Raw genomic sequence first — 18,949 nt, forward strand, 5'->3', positions numbered from 1 at the left:
TTTTACTTGTACATTTCTATCCTACTTATTTTATTTTGTTGGTATGTTTGGTTCTGTTCTCCGTCTCCCCCTTTTAGACTGTGAGCCCACTGTTGGGTAGGGACTGTCTCTATGTGATGCCAATTTGTACTTCCCAAGCGCTTAGTACAGTGCTCTGCACATAGTAAGCGCTCAATAAATACGATTGATTGATTGATTGATTGATTGCATCGAACCGTCTGGCTCAGACCAATCAGTTGAGTTGGCCTAGGAGACGGGGAACCCCCTTTTAGACTGTGAGCCCACTGTTGGGTAGGGACTCTCTCTATATGTTGCCAACTTGTACTTCCCAAGCGCTTAGTACAGTGCTCTGCACATAGTAAGTGCTCAATAAATACAATTGATTGATTGATAAGGAAAGCATAAGGACAGAACGGTTCCTCTGCCCGTGGCAGGAGCCCTCCCAGGGCTCAATTGTGGCCCCCGGGGGAAGGGGCCTCCTCGGGGTGTCAGAAAGGAGGGAGTGCTAAAGAAAGACCCATGACGGGTTTTGATGGTGGCAATTACAGTGCCGGCCCAGCCCGCCGACTTCCAGGCCGAAGCCGAATCTGACACCAGGATACTGCTGACGTGGTTGCTGCCCCCTCAGGAACGCATCATCAAGTATGAGCTGCTCTACTGGGAAGGAGAAGATGGGAAGCAGGTAAGGAGGAAGAGGAGGAGCAGGGTGGGGCGGAGGGGGGATGGCATCAGTCTGACCAAGAGGTCAACTAAGCCATGGCCTGGAGGTGGCAAACTTTAGGGGACAGCAGATTTTGCCTCCACCGTTCCAAAGGACTTCCTCTCTCAGCAGCCCTGCCCAGATTCCCCTTTCCAATCAATTAGTCAGAGGACGTAGATTCTAATCTTGGCTTCGCCACTTGTCTGCTGTGTGTGACCTTGGGCAACTCACTTAACTTACTGTGCCTCAGTTCCCTCATCTGCAAAATGGGGATTCAGTACCTGTTCTCTCTCTTTCTTAGACTGTGAGCCCCAAATGAGACCTGATTGTACTTCAGTGCTTAGTACACTGCTGCTTGGCATGTAGTGAGCACTTAGCAGATACCACAGCTATTATTATCCCAAAGGAATAGAGGCTCTTCAAGGATGTTGTTGACATTTCTTGGGAGCAGCAGTGTAACGACAGAGCGAGAGAGACTCACTGCACTCAGTCAGTGGTATTTGTTGAACACTTACTGTGTGCAGAGTGCTGTACGAAGTGCTCGGGAGAGCGTGGTACAGAACTAACAGACGTGTTCCCTTCCTGTACATAGTGAGTTTACAGTGTAGAGGGTGTTCTCTTGGCAAGAAGCCCATTTAATCCCCACTCTGCATACGGGAAGACCCTCAACATTTTGCGAGCTTCTGTTTTACACCCCAACAATGTTTCCCACTTCCTGCCCCCACTCCTAGCTGGACCCATTTCATCCTCTTTCTCCACCCCAGCCCTTCCTCACCTTCCTTGTCCTCCTGTATCCCTAGTGGTCACCCCCTCCCCAACATTTTTCTACTCCGGGTTCCTTCAGGTCAACCCCGGTGATCATTCCCCATTGTCTAGCTCCCCACTGTCTGGCTCATCGCCCGGCTTCAAGGTCTCCTTGTTTCTTCTTTTTATCTGCAGTTTGGCGTGATTTATGCAAGCTGTTTGTCCCCCTCAGAATCACCCGCTACCCAAGGATCTGTTTTCCGGAATAAATAATGCCCTCTCCATGTTGCTTCTTCCAGGAAAAGGTGACCTTTGACCCCACGTCCTCTTACGCCGTGGAAGACCTGAAGCCAGACACCCTGTACAAGTTTAGCCTCGCCGCACGCTCAGACATGGGCGTGGGAGTGTACACTCCGACCGTTGAGACCCGCACCGCCCAATCCAGTGAGTATCAGTATGGGGGCTTTAGCCCAGGGCCCCCCACCCTCCACTCTTCTCCTCTGCTGACCCCCCCAGCTCGGGGGAAGTGGCGAAGCCATCAGTCCTGGGGAAGGAGCAGCCCAAGGCACACCCAGGGACTGGGCTGAGCACCACTGCCTCCTGGCATTATGATCAGTAAGCTCCCTGCCGGAAAGCGGCACCAGGGCTCCTTGCCGTGTAGGAGGAATAAAGCCAACTGGTAAGTGACGTATCGGTGCCATGCCAGGCTTTCCCCGTCCTCCCCAATTCCTTCCCTCATGCCTCATTCCGCCTCCCGCCTGCCCTCACAGGTAGACTCACAGAAACTCCTCACGGGGTGGAGGGAGGAAGGGGTAGAGTCACGTGGCCAGGCGGGCACCTTTCTGTGAGTCTGCGAGTGCCCCTCCGTGTGCCCACGAGGCGTAGGATCAGCACCGGCTGTGTCTTCATGGGCCTCTCGGCCTGCCTGCTGATCCTTCTCCTATCACGGAAGCTCTCTGCTGGATCCCATCACCCTTCTGGGCAGGGATGTCATTAGCTAACATCATCGACTCAGATGAGAAGCTTCTGAATGGGCCTGCCACCCTCAGTGCACTGAGGATGGAGTGAGTGTGCATGAATGAGAGAGAGAGAGAGAGAAAGAGAGAATATGAAAATGAATGCATGCATTCCTATGTTCCATTCCGGTGTTTGTGCATCTGTGAGAATCCATCTGCGAAAGATGGTCTGAAAGGTACTGTGTGGAAGAGGAAGAGGAGAAGAAGCGGGCTGTGTGGCTCTGTAAAAGACTGAGACTGACAACAAGTAAGAGCCAAAAGCCCCTGAATTACTAAAGTTGTGGATTAATGAGGCAACCTGGGCAATATCGCTTTCATCTTGCCCAACCTGACTGAAGAGCAGGGCTTGGGATGGCCCTGATTGGCAGCCCACAGGCCTCCACATAAGCAGATTAGGGCTATCAAAGGGTGAGGGATAAACGAGCTTGCTGTCAGTTTTATGCAAAGAACATTAAAAGAAAAATGGAAAAAAGAAATGAAAGTTTTCCTTTTCATCTCGGTCTCATTTCCCCTGATTTAATGACTAGGGAGAGTGAGGGGAACGTTAGACACATGCTCTGTCTCTGAACAGAGCCAGAAAGCCAGTGTGAGCCGCTAGCAGTTGTCTGGTCATTGGAAGAAGGATGTAATTAAGAGAATAGTAGTCCTCATATCAGTATCAGGGGCGGGGCGGTGTGTATAAATGTGTGTTTTTGTATTCTCTCTTTCAATACCAAACATCCCCCAGCCCAGTTAAAACCGAGCTATATATGTCTAATGGAATCTCAGTCCCAACCCAGTAGATTGTTCATAAAATAAGATGAACAGCAGAGATCAGACCCTTATAAATATTTGAACAGAGGAGGACGCTCCCAGAATATTATTAGTTGAGATGTTATTTTAAATTCTTATTTGTTGCTGGGCTTCTGTGGGCTTTTTATTTGGTAACTGATGGGGGAAAGACACCCTTCACGCTCTTTTCTGACAGCCTGAACCCTGGCCCTTCTTGCTCCTGCTGCAGAGCTGAAGAGCTGGAGTGGCACATGGCCCCCAGCCAAACTTCTTCAGTAATGATGCCCAGTTGGAGGGGTGCATTGTCATGAAGCAGCCCCTCCACCTTGGGGTGGGGTTTATATCTCGGGGGGGGCATGGAGGGGTGTCTTCTTTCTGATCGTTTGTCCAGAAATTGTTCTGGAACATGAGAAATTGACCCTGGAACAGAGTCGGGCGCAAGGCCTAGAAACTTGATGGTTAAGAGAAGGAAACAGAGGGCGGCTTTTCAAATGTGGATGGGGTTGAGCTTGGGTGTAGCCCATTGCTGCTTAGCTGCCTATGAAGCTATCAACCGATTCAGTCAGGGTTGTTTATTGAGTGCTTATAGGGTAGAGCACTGTAGTAAGTGCTCTGGAGAGGACAGTACAATAGGGTAAGTAGACGTGATCGCTGCGCACAAGGAGCTTACAGACTAGAGAAGGAAAAGGTTGGAAAATGGATAGCGCATCCCTCCCCACCCCCTCCGCAAACTCAAGACTACTCCTTTCCCACTCCAACACAGATCTTATATCTATACCAGGTCTTCCCCAGCCTTCTACAAGGATTCTATTAGTGCAGGGGGTAAGGGGTACCTATCTGGTCAACGACTGCTGGCCTGTATGAGAACTGAGCAGCCGGACTTGTGATCCCAATCAGAGTCTCTGCAGGGATATGAAGGGAGGGATGAATGAGAGAGAATATGGCTGGTTCTGAGTCTAGAGGAAACAGTGAGTCCCAGCCCTTGTTCCTAGTTGTGGTGTTGCCATGGTTGTCTGACTCGCATTTTAAGATTGATCAGCGAAGATGTTTCCTTGTGAGGAGAGACTGAAAGGATTAGGGTCCTTCAGTCGGGAAAGATGAAGGCTGAGAGGAGATATGATTGAAGTCGACAAAATCATGAAGTGGGTGGAAGGGCAAACTCAAAATTGTTCTTCACATTCCAGAGCCATAGGCAAAGGAACTCTCCCTGAACTTTAAAGGTGGTTGCTTCAAAGTATGTAACAGGAAACATTTCTGCCCACAGTGGTGGAAGGCCTCTGGTGTTGTTACCACATCACAGGCTGAAAATGGCAGCAGGTTCAAAGGGAGTTTGGTTAAATATATGAATGAGGGGTCCCAAATGGGTCACTAGCGGGGAAAGTTAGCTCCTCTTCTTGACTGTGAGCACTCTTTTTTTGTGTGATATTTGGATTTTGGGGGGTTTTTGTTTGATGGCATTGTTAAACACTATGTGCCAGGCACTATTTGTTAGGTACTCATCATATGCCAGGTACTGTACTAAGCGTTGGGGTAGATACAAGAAAATCAGGTTGGATACAATCTATGTTTCATGCAGGCTCATAGTCTTAAGCCCCATTTTACAGATGAGGCAACTGAGGCACAGAGAAGTTAAGTGATTTTCCCAAGGTTACACAGCAGACAGATGACGGAGCTGGGATTAGAACCCAGGTCCTTTGACTCCCAGGCTAGTGCTTTTTCCACTAGGCTAAGCTGCTTCTCTAATTAATCAATTGAAAGTTAGGGGAGTTGGATGATACCAACCTAAATGTTAGGATGGAGGTCGAGGGGGTTGCCAAGTTCCTCTGGGCGTCTTGTGGCTAGCACCCTAGGCTAGGGTCATTGGTCTGACCAGCAGTGAACAGGCTAGGGTCATTGGTCTGACCAGCAATGAAGAGCTTCTTGTTTTATGTTCTTTTTCCAGTAGGGTCAAAGAGACTTGGTGTTAACAAGCTCTAGAGAACCCAGGGAGGCAAAGTACCAGCAAAAGGGATATTCCTAACAGTCTGCTGGTTTAAAATGTGTGCACCTCCCCTTTCTTCCACCCAGTAATGGACAGTTATGAGATCCCAGTTGTAACCTTTGTTTCTCACCAACCTGTACTTTCTCCTCACATTCCCCTTCTCTTCTTCCTACCGTTCTCCTCCAGTTCATTGAGTGCTACCCCAGACCTCTTCCTCTGCAGGATCCCTGAAACCATCACACCCCTAAGGTATTCCCTTTCCTTCTCCTGCCTCTCATCCTGAACACTAACTAATATCTCTCCCTCCCCTCTGGAGGCCTTCTCTGCCTTCCCCATCCCTCATCTCTCTCTCCTGGCTTTCTGAGCCTCAGCCCGAGCCTCGTGGCCTCACCTCTGGTTTTAACCTCTCTTTCCCAACCCAGAAGTTTTTATTGTCTCTCTGGGCCTCCCAAACTGGTCTCTCTCTGCTTTGTTTGAAGCCCTCTGTGCTCCTCCTGCATCATGAGGCAAGCAGAAAGCCACAGTCTCCTTCTGGAAGAGCTGAGACCTCACGCCTAATTTCCAGGGCCTGGAGATCCATGGCATTGGGAATGAGACTGGGATCTCCTCAACTGAAGGGCAGCCCCCTCGAGACTCTCCTTGGCTCCTAGTTTTTATAACAACACCGAAACACCATTTCTGCCTCTGTTTGGAAAATGAGAGACTTGGCCGACCTGGGTCTCAACATTTCCGCAAACAGAAAGTCCCAGCCCCTTCCTGGCAGGATCTGAGCCCATGAGGACCTGGCCTAGGGAGTGAGTTGGGGCTAGTGGTAGCAGCAACAGTAACAGTTTTTCTCGGTTAGGGCGGAAGAGGACCTCAACTCCCCAATGGGATGTGACTTATGATGATGTGTGTCGTGGGGTATATGTGTGGAGTAGTAATAGTAGCCATAGCATTGTGTGTGAGTATGTGTGTTTGTTTGCATGCACATGCCTGTTGCCCAGGGTCTGAGGAAGTGTGCTTGTGAGATCCATTCCTACCCATGATGCATATTTCATCAAACCTGCTCAAGTCGCCAAATTTTGTTTTGCTTCTTTATCCGGTTCAGTTGCCAACTGTGTTCTCTGCCCCTAGTTGGTACGGCTCCTCTTACTCAGCCGTTGGCTCGACGGGCTTCCTCGTGCAGGGGAGCGTTTGCCGTGAGCTTGCTGAGCCTCCCTCCAAAAGAGGGGCAACTTAGGAAGCCAGTGGAACCGCTCCCCAACAGGACAAAGGGATCTCGATGGCTGCCACAAACGGCAGCGGGTCAGGAAGAGCCGGACTTCCCGGCCGCCCATCTTTCCAAGGCTGCTGCAGTGAGGCAGAGCGGGTGCTCCTGTTCACTGTAGAGACTCGTGAAATGCCACCGTCCATGTCCTCTGGGAGGGGGTGGGGCTGAGGATGCCCGCCTGGCTGGGTAAGAGGCTCCCCGTTACATTTTGGTTTTCTTCTTCCGCTCGCCCGCCACTCATCGCCCTTCATCTCCCCACTTCCTCCATTTATTTGTCCCCAGCCCCCTCCGCCCCACCCCAAGAAGTCGAGTGTGTAAGCACCAGCTCCACCACGATCCGGGTAAGTTGGGTGCCTCCGCCCGCTCCGAGCCGCAACGGGGTCATCACCCAGTATTCCGTTGCCTACCAGGCAACGGAGGGAGAGGACGTCGCCCGGCACGTGGTGGACGGGATCGGACGGGAGAGTTCCAGCTGGGAGATCAAGGACCTGGAGAAATGGACAGAGTACAAGGTGTGGGTACGGGCCCACACGGACGTGGGGCCCGGCCCGGAGAGCCCCCCGGTGCGGGTGCGCACTGACGAGGACGGTAGGTGCTCTCGGCGCCCCCTGAGAGCCCCCTGCTATGGGGGCACAGGACTCCGGCTTTTGGCTTCCCTCTGGGGCTTCCTGGGTCTGTGGGTCTGTCTCTCAATTGGTCCCCGGCCGTGGGAGAGGCTGCTTGGAGGCCGCTGGACTTTGGGTGGACTGTGGTGTTTGCAGCCGCTGAGAAGGTGAAGGGGCTGCTGCTTCTCCAGAAAGGAGCGTGCTCGTTTTCTCTCCTGTCTCTCTTTCTCTCTCTCTCTCTTTCTCCCACTTGCTTTTCCCCTTGAAGCTCTTCTGGCTCCTGCCTCTACCCCCACGGGATGGGGGACCTCTGCCTGGGTGCTTCTGGTGCCCCTTCTCTGTGCAGACCTGTGGGACAGAGGGGTTCTGGTACAGCCATCTCTAGATTTCTACCCCACTTCCACCACCTTTGAATAGATTGGTCTTTGCCAGTCAAGGAACAGGAGTCAAGAGGAATATCATTGTTGGTGGCCAGAAGTTGGAGTCTTGCAGAATTACCATTTGAAGTTCAGTCGGGCCCCCTCTCTGCCAGCTTGGCGCTCTCCTGAGCTCTTGGGAATTCATACCAGATCCCAAGGCCTCTGGGTTACTGGGCCAGTTCATTTTTTCTCTGCCTTCCCCGGATGACTAGTTACTATTAGGGTGCTTTGGCCCCGGGAGGAACAAAAGCTGCTTTTGTGCAAGTGGTCAAGTGTGGGCTTCCCCATCTTGGGGCTCCACGTAGCCCGTTACCCCGAAACACGGGATCTGAGGAGACGCACGGCTCTGGGGAGAGCACCCAAGAGATTGCTACTCCCCCCGAGGTTTCCCCCCCTCCCTTCCCCAGGCCAGCTATGTCCCTCCCCAGCCCCCTGCCCAGGTAGATTCACTCCGCAGGCCTCCCCGCTCTTGATGTGACTGAGGCGGGGCACGCAAGTGGAAGGGGGTGGCGATGTGCGTGCGTCAGTTTAGCCTTCCTGGTCCCCAGCAGATCTCAGCCCCCCATGTATTACTCAAAGAAAGGACAGGCGGGAGAGAGACAGCTAGAGAAAGCAGCTTTTCATATCCCTTGTGGACGAGCCCTTGGCACCCGGGTCCAGAAATATCCTTGACTCTGGCCCTGGGTTCTCTCCAGGGGTTGTGTGCCCTGCTTCCTGGGGTGATTGTCACCAGATCTCCTTCAGCCCAGCTGTACCCGGAGGGGTGCTGATACCTTAGAGATGTTCTCACGGGCGCCGCTCGGGAATGACAGGGCAACATGGTTGAACACCTGGACTCAGCTGTCGGGAGTGATTTGCGAGCCTAGCAGCAGGGCGACGCTCCAGAGATGTCCGTGAGAATCATCGAGAAACGCCAAGCTTGACGAACAGAAACAAACAAATTCAGCTTTCTGTTTTTGAGCCTGACACTCTTGCTGAAAGCTGACGTGCTTTCTGAGATGCTGGGGCATGTTCATGCGCGCGCGCACACACACACGCGCGTGTGCGCACACACACACACACACACACACACACACACACACACCCCCCCCACAGATATTTTCAACTACTCTCAAATAGGAAAAGCAGCATATCCTAGGGGACAGAGTAAAGGACTGGGAGCAGAAGGACCTGGGTTCTAATCCCGGCTCTGGCACTTGTCTGCTGTGTGACCTTGGGCAAGTGACTTAACTTCTCAGGGCCTCCGTTATCTCATCTGTAAAATGGGGATTAATATTATGGGCCCCACAAGAGTCATGGACTGTGTCCAACCCTGTTAGCTTGTATCTGCCACAATGCTTAGTACAGTGCCTGGCACATAGTAAGTATTTTTAAAATATGATAAAGAAAAAAACACATTTAGCTCGCTTATGCTAATGCTCAGATATGCCTGTACTCCAAGTGCTCAAACTCACACTCACAGACACATGCGCCTACAGGCTTCCTCAGAATTTGTTTCCAAGCCACCAGGGAGAGGGCTAGAAAGCATCTCTCCCACAAAAGGGCCCTTTGGGATTAGCTCCTTCCTGCCTGGGTCTCCTCTCTCTTCTCGCTCGAGCTTTGCTCAGAATTAGTGGGGAAAAGAGCGTTGTGGGGAGGGATCGTCTTTTACCATTGGCCCGTCTGGGGAAGCTCCTTTGCTTCCCAGTTTGAGGGCCCACCACAGTCCTCTCAGGAGCAGACACCCAAGGCTTGGTGGCTAACCACTGGGCAGCCCAAGCCTTTCCCTGCTGAGACCAGATCAGGCCTGGGAGATCTGAGAGGCTCCTTCTTTCCTTCATTTAATTACCTAAATTTTAAAAAGACATCTGGGAAAAAATAATGAATTGCCTGAAGGCTGAACTCAGTACAGCTGCCTGCTGGGTGCTGGGGAGCTGTGCCTTCTCAATGAGCTGGCTGCAGTCACAATCTTCATTATGGCTGCGAGTCAGCTCTCCACTGCTAATTACTTAATTGTGATTACTTCTGGCTCTGCTGGGAATTGGGGCTTCTGAGGTTTCCAGAGACCCCAGGCTGGTCCCCGAGGAAGGCCAGCTGGGCCCCCCCGGGTGCCCGGGCAGATGGTTGTGGGCAGGGGACCTCACCCCCCTCCCCGGACAGGTTGAGCCCCTGGACCGTCCTGGGGTGAGACCATAGGCCGACGGGAAGACAATCTCCATAGCTTTGCTTTTCCACGGACTCCATCGGCAGGAACTTAGGAGAGTCACCACGAGACTCATTTTTTTCGAATTGACATTTTTGTCACAGTCGATGCAGAAGGAGGAAAAAGGTAATAAGGGTGTAATTTTTACAAATGGTAAATAGGGTATAAATACGTTTTTAAATGTCTCACCTTGCAAGAAAATTGATATTTTGAAAGCAGGGTAATTTTTCATTTTATTATCCAAAGGTGTTCGGTTAGCCGTGCGTGAAATGCGTACTCTGTCCCCGCAGCAGGCACACCCCTGCTGCTCTCTTTCCCTGAGTGGAGGCATGGACGGTTGGCTCGGAAATAGCTCAGCCTACAGGTGGTTCTGTCCTCTTCATGGGGCGGTAGGGGTTGGGGAGGTGGAGGGCGTGGCCTCCTTTCCTCTTCCTCTTGTCACTCTGACATGTCCAAGGAAACATGTCCAAGGTTTCCCTGAGGGCAGGGGAGGAGGGAAGGGAGATTTCGTCCACTAAGCCCTTTCTTTTCTGCAGCTTTCTCTGACTGGTGATTTTGGTGTCCGCTCTTCTGCTCTTCTGCTGATGTGCTACGTTGTAGGTGTGGGAAAGAAGCCCGGGGCTGTAGGAGGCCTCTTAATGGCAGCACAGAGATTAGTCTTGACATTGTTGGCTAGAGAAGGGGGTGGGCGAGTATAAAAAGGTTTGGACAGGCCTTGGTGAAATGGTATGCTGTCTGGGGGACAGGGACCTCACGGCCTGCCTCTGTCAGCCCTCCTGGTCGTTCGGGATCCCGTCAGAGCCACCCTCCGCCAAGCTGGCCACAAGGAGGGATGGGGCCCCATGGCAGTGGAGATGGGAGAAGGAAAACTTTCTTCTAAATATCCCAACACTCCAGCTTGGGCTGGCCAGAAGTGGGGATGGGAGGGGAAGGGAAAGGGCCCGGCCAGCGCTGGTTCATCCCCGTGATGCGGCTATCTGTCCCGTCTGTGTCCCAGTGCCCAGTGCCCCCCCACGGAAGGTAGAGGTGGAATCAGTGAATTCAACATCCATCCGGGTCTCCTGGAAGGTGCCGCTCCCCAACAAGCAGCACGGCCAGATCCGGGGCTACCAGGTCACGTATGTGAGGCTGGAGAACAACGAGCCACGCGGCCAACCTGTCATCAAGGACGTCATGTTAGCCGAAGCCCAGGTATGGCTGCGGACTGAAGCAGGCGGGGAGTAAAGGAACTTGAAAGAGGGGCCGGCTGGTCCCTGGCTCTCGGGAGGTCTAGGAGTGTCTAGAGGCAGCCGGGCCCTGACCCCTCCTTCCATAGAGGCCCCGATGAGAGGCCTAGGCTTCCCTCCTCAGCTGAGGAGCCCTCTCAGAGGAAGCGTGGTACTTTGGGAGAAGCAGTGTGGCCTAGTGGAGAGACCCCAGGCCTGGGAATCAGAAGGACCTGGGTTCTAATCCTGGTTACTCCACTTGTCTGCTGTGTGACCCTGGGCAAGGCACTTCACTTCTCTGGGCCTCAGTTCCCTCATCTGTAAAATGGGGATTAAGACTGTGAGCCCCATGTGGGACAGGGACTGTGTCCAACCTGATTTTCTTGCATCTACACTAGTGCTTAGTACAGTATGTGGCACATAACAAATAAATATAGCAGTTTGGTGGAGACAGTTCACTCTTTGCTCGAGAGGAGTGTGAAGACAGTGGGTTGCCGGAATGTGTGACCAAGCAGGCAGTGAACTCTCAGAGACCAGAGATGGGCAGAGGCGGGATTAGGATTTAGCAGAACTCGCTCCCTCTCTCCCTTGCTCTCCATAAGCTCTTGTCTCAGCACCTGTAGTTCACACACATTTTCATATATTGTCGCTCTCTCTCTCTTTCTCTCTCTCTCTCTTTCTCTCTCTTTCTCTCTCGCACGCACGCACGCATACACGCACAAACACTTGGGCACCCTGTCACTCAGCAGATCTCTGACCCATCCCTCAATAAGATAAAACTCTCTTCTGCGGGGGCAAAGGTGGCAAAAGGCTGGCTGGATTGGGCCCAGCCCAGCCCAGAGCTCTGTCTCCAGAGCTGGCCGTACAAGAGGATGACAAGAGCAGTCGCTGTTGGGAGTGACACACGATCGATCCAGAGCTGACCAGCAGAAACGATGCCTGCTATAAATACTGGAAAGCTGCAGCGATTAATTGATCCATCTCCTGAATGCTGCGATGAATCATTTATACGTTTCTCGATAGGAAACAAAGTGCACAATGAAGAGTCTTTCTTTCCTCGTTCCTGTGCTGGAGGAGAGAACCCACTCACTAACTATGTGGGAGGGAAAATTTCTGTCTTTATTTTTAAGCACTATGCAAACAGATCTCAGGATTGATACTTAGTTCCCTTTTGAGGTTTGGAGTGCCCATGGGCTCAGTTTGGCTACAGGCTGCGGGAGTGGGCTTCCTGAAGCCCCTTAAAAACCCACAGGTCCCAGGAGACCTGAGCTTGCGGGGACAGGCAGGCTAGTATCAAACCAGACACAGTCCCGCTCTGGCCGGACTCTGGCTGATTCCCCCCACATCCAAAACTTCCCAATCTCTTCAAAGTGACAGCGCCCCATTCACCAGCCAGGACAAAGGGTCTTGGGGTGTTCTCAGTGATGTTGAGAGCTCACCTCCTCCAGGAGGCCTTCCCAGACTGAGCCCCCTCCTTCCTCTCCCCCCTTCCCCCTCCCCACAGCACCTGTATATATGTATATATGTTTGTACATACTTATTACTCTATTTTATTTATGCATATTTATTCTAATTATTTTATTTTGTTAATATGTTTTGTTTTGTTCTCTGTCTCCCCCTTCTAGGCTGTGAGCCCCCTGTTGGGTAGGGGTCGTCTGCATATGTTGCCAACTTGTACTTCCCAAGTGCTTAGTACAGTGCTCTGCACACAGTAAGCGCTCAATAAATACGATTGAGTGAATGAATGAATGAATGATGTGGAAAGGGCACAGCATTCCGGGACTTGCAGTCACCCCTCTGTTGCTGATTGTCCTGAATTCTGTCATTCAATCAATCAATCAATCGTATTTATTGAGCACTTACTGTGTGCAGAGCACTGTACTAAGCGCTTGGGAAGTACAAGTTGGCAACATACAGAGACAGTCCCTACCCAACAGTGGGCTCACAGTCTAAAAGGGGGAGACAGAGAACAAAACCAAACATGCTAACAAAATAAAATAAATAGAATAGATATGTACAAGTAAAATAAATAAATAAATAGAGTAATAAATATGTACAAACATAAATGCATATATACAGGTGCTGTGGGGAAGGGAAGGAGGTAAGATGGGGGGTGTGGATAGGGGGAGAGGAAGGAAGGGGCTCAGTGTGGGAAGGCCTCCTGGAGGAGGTGAGCTCTCAGTAGGGCCTTGAAGGGAGGAAGAGAGCTAGTTTGGCAGATGGGCAGAGGGAGGGCATTCCAGGCCCTGGGGATGACGTGGGCCAGGGGTCGATGGCGGGACAGGCGAGAACGAGGTATGGTGGTTTTTTCCATACAGACTCTTGTCTTGGCACTCACTTCCTGGATTAAATAGGTGAACGCACAGTGCTCCAATTCAGATTATCAGCATTCACATTCATTTACCACGGTCATTGAGTCTCCCGTGAACTAGGGTTTTGGAAGGACATTGCTAGGCAATGTACTAAGTGCTGGGGTAGATACAGGATTATCAGGTCGGATACAGTCCCTGTCCACATAGGGTTTGGAGGGAAGAGGGTTTAATCCCCATTTTATAGATAAGGAAACTGAGGTCAGAGAAGTTGTCACTTGCCTGAGGTCATAGAAGGCAGGTGGCAGAACCAGGATTAGAACCCAGTTCCTCTGACTCCCAGATATGTGCTTTTTCCACTAGGCCATGCTGTTTCACCTCTTCCCTCTTGCAGCTGGCCATGACAGGTTTTGGGGTTTTTTTTATGGTATTTGTTAAGCACTTACTCTGTGGCCGGCACTATACTAAGCACTGGGGTAGATACAAGCTAATCAGGTTGGACACAGCCGAACGGGGCTCCTAGTTTTAATGCCCTTGTTATGGACTGGGAACATGTCCACTAATTTTGCCGTGTTGTACCCTCCCAAATGCTTAGTAAGTGCTTTGCATGTAGTTAGCACTTAATAAATACCACTGATTGATTGGGCTTGCTGGAGATGGAAGTGGATGAGGTGACCCCTTGAAATTCCTGACAGCCCAAGAATTTGGTTCAGTTGTCAGACTAGGAAAAAGCCATGAGCTCCTGGCCCTGCCAGAATCAAATGGTCTTCAAAAGATATCTTGTCTTCTTTGGTTGAAACGACAGAGAAAGGAAAGCTAGAAGAGACTTCAGAATCTGGTAGAGGGGTCAGAAATCCCTCATTTTTCATGGAGCCTCCCCAGCCTAACGTATCAACATATGCAGATCACACTCCCGGGAACCTAAAAGAAACCAGCTTGGCTTAGTGGATAGAGCAGGGGCCTGGGAATCAGAAGATCACGGGTTCTTATCCAGGCTCTGCCACTTGCCTGCTGTGTGACCTTGGGCAAGTCACTTTAATTCTCTGTGCCTCATTCCCTCATCTGGAAAATGGGGATTAAAATTGTGAGCCCTATGTGGGACAGGGACTGTGTGGGACCGATTATCTTGTATCTACCCCAGCACTTAGAACAAAGCCCCACTTGTTGTAAGTGCTTAACAAATACCATAGTTATTAATCATTAAACCAGCCAGTGGGCCTAAAGAAAATTGGCAGCAGACCTAAAAGAAACTGAAAAAACAGTGCTTCTCCTTCCTGTTCCCTGCAGGTGTTCAGGGACCTGGGGAGCAAGTGGAAAGAGGGTGGTGGTACTTGGGGAAGAGAGAGGAGAGAATGGGAAATATGGGCAAGACTGCAGCAGATTTTGTGGGCAGTTCTGGTGGGCCTACCCAGCAGGGCTGTTTGAGAGAGGTACCATGGAATCCCAGCCAGTGACAGTGGGCATATGTGCTTGGAGAGTCTGGCATTTCTAAAAGACACCAATCCCACGCAGCAGCGGGGGAGTCGCACTGCTGCCTGTCTGGGTCCCTCAGCTTGGAAGTTACGTGACAAGGGGTCTGAAATTGATAGCAAAGATTAGCAAGCATTTTTTAAAAAATAATATAAGCACTTACTATGTGCCAGGCACTGTGTGTAGATACAACCTAACCAGGTTGGATCTAGTCCATGTCCCACATGGAGCTCACAGTCTTAATCCCCATTTTACAGATGAGGGAACTGAGGCCTAGTGAAGTGACTTGCCCAAGGTCACACAACAGACAAGTGGCAGAGCTGGGACTAGAACCCAGATCTTCTGACTCCCAGGCTCGTGCTCTTTCGACTGGTCCACGCTGTTTCTCTCTTCTCCCACCCTGGAGGTTGGTGGCCAGTCCATTTCCACCCCACTGTGTTGGGTTTGGGTAAGTGGCCCCTTCTGCGGGCAGAAGACTCCGGGACTCTGGAACCCCGGTGCCAAGGACCTGGAGAAACTCTTGGTTCTGGGGCCCTGAAGATTTGAACCAGGGTTTGGTGGGCCCGGTGTTCCCGTTCAAACTGGGATTTTCTTAAGCCTATCTGGGCCCACAAAACAATGACCCAAGCCCCTAGGGTGAAGCCCTACAACCCTCAGGCCAGTGATAACCCAAGATGGTGCTCCCAAAGAATATCCCAACCAAACTGATCCGAATCCAGTAGTCGACTCTGTTTCTAACTTTTTGTCCGGCAACCCTGCCTGGGAGAGAATACCCCCTTGTTGGAGTCATTTCTTCTAATGGTTAGCCTGCCTCTTTCCCTCCCCCTCTTTGTCTTTCCATCTTCCTCTTAGTAATAATAATGGCATTTATTAAGTGCTACTATGTGAAGCACTTGAGAAGCAGCGTGGCTCCGTGGAAAGAGCCCGGGCTTGGGAGTCAGAGGTCATGGGTTCGAATCCCACTCCGCCACTTATGTGTGACCTTGGGCGAGTCACTTAACTTCTCTGTGCCCCAGTTCCCTCATCTGTAAAATGGGCATGAAGCCTGTGAGCCCCACGTGGGACAATCGGATCACCTTGTATCCCCCCCCCAGCGCTTAGAACAGTGCTTTGCACATAGTAAGCGCTTAACAAATACCACCATTATTATTATTATTATGTGCAAAGCACTGTTCTAAGCGCTGGGGAGGTTACAAGGTGATCAGGTTGTCCCACAGGGGGCTCCCAGTCTTAATCCTCCTGAGGTAACTGAGGCACAGAGAAGTTAAGTGACTTGCCCAAAGTCACACAGCTGACAGTTGGCGGAGCCGGGATTTGAACCCATGACCTGACTCCACAGCCTGTGCTCTTTCCACTGAGCCATGGTGATTCTCTTGGTTTCTCTCTCTTTTTCTCTGCATTTCACTCTGAGTGTCTTTGTTCTTTCCTCTTCTTTCTCTCTTTGCATGTGTATGGCTACCGTCTCTGTATCTCTCCATTTCCTTTCCGTGTGTTTTTCTCGCTTTCTCACTCCCCCCACTGTGTGTGTCTGTGTGTGTGTGTGTGTGTGTGTGTGTCTGCCCACGTCAGAGAGTTGGCCGTGGTGCCAGCATCAGCCCACACAGCAGCAGGGGCCGCCTTCTCCACCTGCTCCTTCCACGACTCCGTCTGCCGGAGTCAGCAGAACACAGACAGTGTTGGTGTAAGGCAGCAGGGGTGAGCTCTGCCAGCCCAGGGACCGGGGAAAGGTGGCCAGCGAGCCCTCCCAGACACTGGGAGGTTAGGCAGTGCTGTGGCAGCTGATTGCCCGGCTCTCAAAACGCTTCTTTACTGCAGCGGTGGCAGAGTAATCCAGGGAGCTGTCTGTAATCCACTCAGGGTAGGAACCAGGAGAGTGTCAGGCTTCCTGTGAGATAAGGGGTTTCTCTGGAGCCAAACAGCAAAATCAAGCCTGTTTTCCAGCTGGAACACTCAGTGCCCCATTAGCATCTTTTGGGTATAAAACTCAGTCATCGCTTTCATCCCGCTGCCTCGGGCGTGGCTCCACCCACCCTCCCACACAGGTAGGCTCTTTATTTTCAAGATCAACCTTATTCCCTTCCCACCTCTGTCCAAACCTAACTGGAATAGGGATTAAAAAGCCCACTGTTGGGTAAGGACTGTCTCCATATGTTGCCAACTTGTACTTCCCAAGCGCTTAGTACAGTGCTCTGCACACAGTAAGTGCTCAATAAATATGATTGATTGATTGATTAAAAACAGGCTTCCTGCTTTCACTAAGCAGGCATGGTCCCAAACTTATGTCAGCTTCCCTCTTCACCGTCATTTCTTAATGGAATGGAATTCTTCACAATGGCTAGGGATTTCTGGGCTCTGCCTGGATTCCCCATCCCCTGTACCTTCTCCTCCTCCTTTCCCCTCTCATCCACTCCATCCCCTGATTGGAGCCCCCAACCACCTGAAGTAAAATTGGTGCTCAGATTCCCCCCACTGCTGCTACTGCATTGCCCTCCCTACCCAAGTTAGGCTCAGGACTTTGACGTAGTCTGAAACGTGATGCAGCCAGCTCCAGGGTGTGCTAGAGGTGGTTGAATGGGCCCCAGGTGAAATTGTCGTCTACCCTGTACACATTCATCCGGCTGTTTTCCATCAGTCTAGTCCCACATCACCTGCAGGGAGGGATAGAAAGCCTAGATTCTCTCTCCCGCCCTGGGGACAGCTGTGGGCCAAAGGTTCAGCTTTGCCGGGGTCTCCAGTGGAAGGGCCACGCGGACGTGGAGAGTGCCCAGGGCAAGTCAGAGTCTTAGGTGGTTGAGGGCTGTGAGGAGCCCCGGAGCGAGGCAGGGTGCTCCTTGTGGTGTTCCCAGCCAACAGCTCAGCCTGTGGATTGAAGTCCAAATGAAGATGTGGCTTCAGTAGCCATGCCAGGTGGCCGCAGACAAAAGGAAGGCAAGGCTCCGGGTCAGGATCGGCAGGCGTCCTTCCTAAGCAGAGCTACATATCAGCCCGGGAGGACAGGTGACGGGTTGGTCTCCTAGTTGTCCCTTCCTTTGGTCCATGGATAAGATGACGAAAAAGAAGAAGAATCGGGGTATTAAGTACTTACTACGTGCCAAACACTAAGCACTGAGGCAGACACCAGATGATTAGGTTGGACATGATCCCCGGCCCGGTAAGGGGGAGGTGGCAGCTCCTAGGACATTTAGGGGAGAACTCTGGTAACTCACAATATTTTTTTCCCCTTTCTGGAGTAAGTATCACTCTCTCTTTGGTTTCCAGCAAGAGGCCGCAGTGGGAAAGAGGTCAGCCTCTGCCAGCTCCTCAGGCTGCTCACTGTTTCAGGCCTGTCGTGCTCTGAGGACCTGAATCGTGTGCCCATCCTGGTCCCTTGCTTTGTATTTGTGCCCGCTGCATGAAAGGGTTGGGGGCAGAGCCTCCCTGCCCTCTTTTCTGCGTCGGACATGGCCCGCGCTAAAACAATCTTCTTGTGTGTAATAACCAGCACCGAGTCCTGCTAACCCGTTGTGATGTCACTGTGAGCTTCTCTCCCGACAGACATTATCCCTTAAATCTCTCTGTCTCCATTTTTCTCTCCTCCTGCTCCTCCTCCTTCTCCTCCTCCTCCTCCCCAACCCATCCCATCAGTGGCGACCCGAGGAGTCTGAGACCTATGTAAGTACCACGGGTGTGTCATCTTCCGGATCAGAGGCGTTTGATGAATTGGTTTGTGGGTTTTGTAGACATGGTGCTGTCGGGAAATACCTGTCATTGCCTTTGTGGAGCCGGAGAGATGGCTGGGCATTGAGAGCCCTCCGTGAGCTGCAAATCCCGAGAAAATTGGCATTTAGATTTCTGCTAAATGCAGTAGCGATTGGCATTTTCCATAATCTATGTTTCCAGCCTGTTGCGAGGCAATTCTGTTCAGACATTAGTGATCGACTTCAAGAGTCCCATTCCCTGTTGCTGGCAGCATTGGGCCAGACAGCTGTGGAGTAAAATCGGATCTATAATCTTTAAACCACATTGATCCTGCTTGTGAAATATAGCCTGCACTCCCAGTCACGACCTTTCGGTGAAATAGAGACTGTAATAAGAAAACAACCACTTTTGAACGGTGAAATCCAATTTTTCTCGTGTAATTTTGAAGTCCAAATGGGGAAGAACATGCTAGAAAATGACCTTTTTGGAGACCCAGGATTTTATTCGATTCCCCACCCTACCCCCAGCCTCCCTGGAGCTCCTGTTTCAAGTGGAGGAATGTGGCCAGGAGAGGCTGGGTGATGACAGCCCGATGTTTACATTATCCAGTGATTCCT

At 51.4% G+C, this 18,949-nt stretch overlaps 1 protein-coding gene across 11 annotated transcripts in view; it reads left to right on the forward strand.

Moving 5' to 3' along the window:
* The window catches only part of PTPRF (protein tyrosine phosphatase receptor type F), a 311,983-nt gene that overhangs the window by 243,381 nt on the left and 49,653 nt on the right, over positions 1-18,949 (forward strand). For 4 of the 11 annotated variants that reach the window (XM_038760656.1, XM_038760661.1, XM_038760657.1 and 1 more), the window contains 5 exons: positions 549-682; positions 1,744-1,888; positions 6,747-7,052; positions 10,668-10,861; positions 18,279-18,305. In XM_038760656.1, coding sequence (XP_038616584.1) covers positions 549-682; positions 1,744-1,888; positions 6,747-7,052; positions 10,668-10,861; positions 18,279-18,305 — 806 coding nt within the window. The remainder of the gene's footprint in view (positions 1-548; positions 683-1,743; positions 1,889-6,746; positions 7,053-10,667; positions 10,862-18,278; positions 18,306-18,949) is intronic. The other 7 variants (XM_038760660.1, XM_038760662.1, XM_038760664.1 and 4 more) reach the window with 3 other exon arrangements.

The sequence above is a fragment of the Tachyglossus aculeatus genome, chromosome 18, assembly GCF_015852505.1.
Source record: "Tachyglossus aculeatus isolate mTacAcu1 chromosome 18, mTacAcu1.pri, whole genome shotgun sequence".
In the NCBI taxonomy this organism is placed as follows: Eukaryota; Metazoa; Chordata; class Mammalia; order Monotremata; family Tachyglossidae; genus Tachyglossus; species Tachyglossus aculeatus.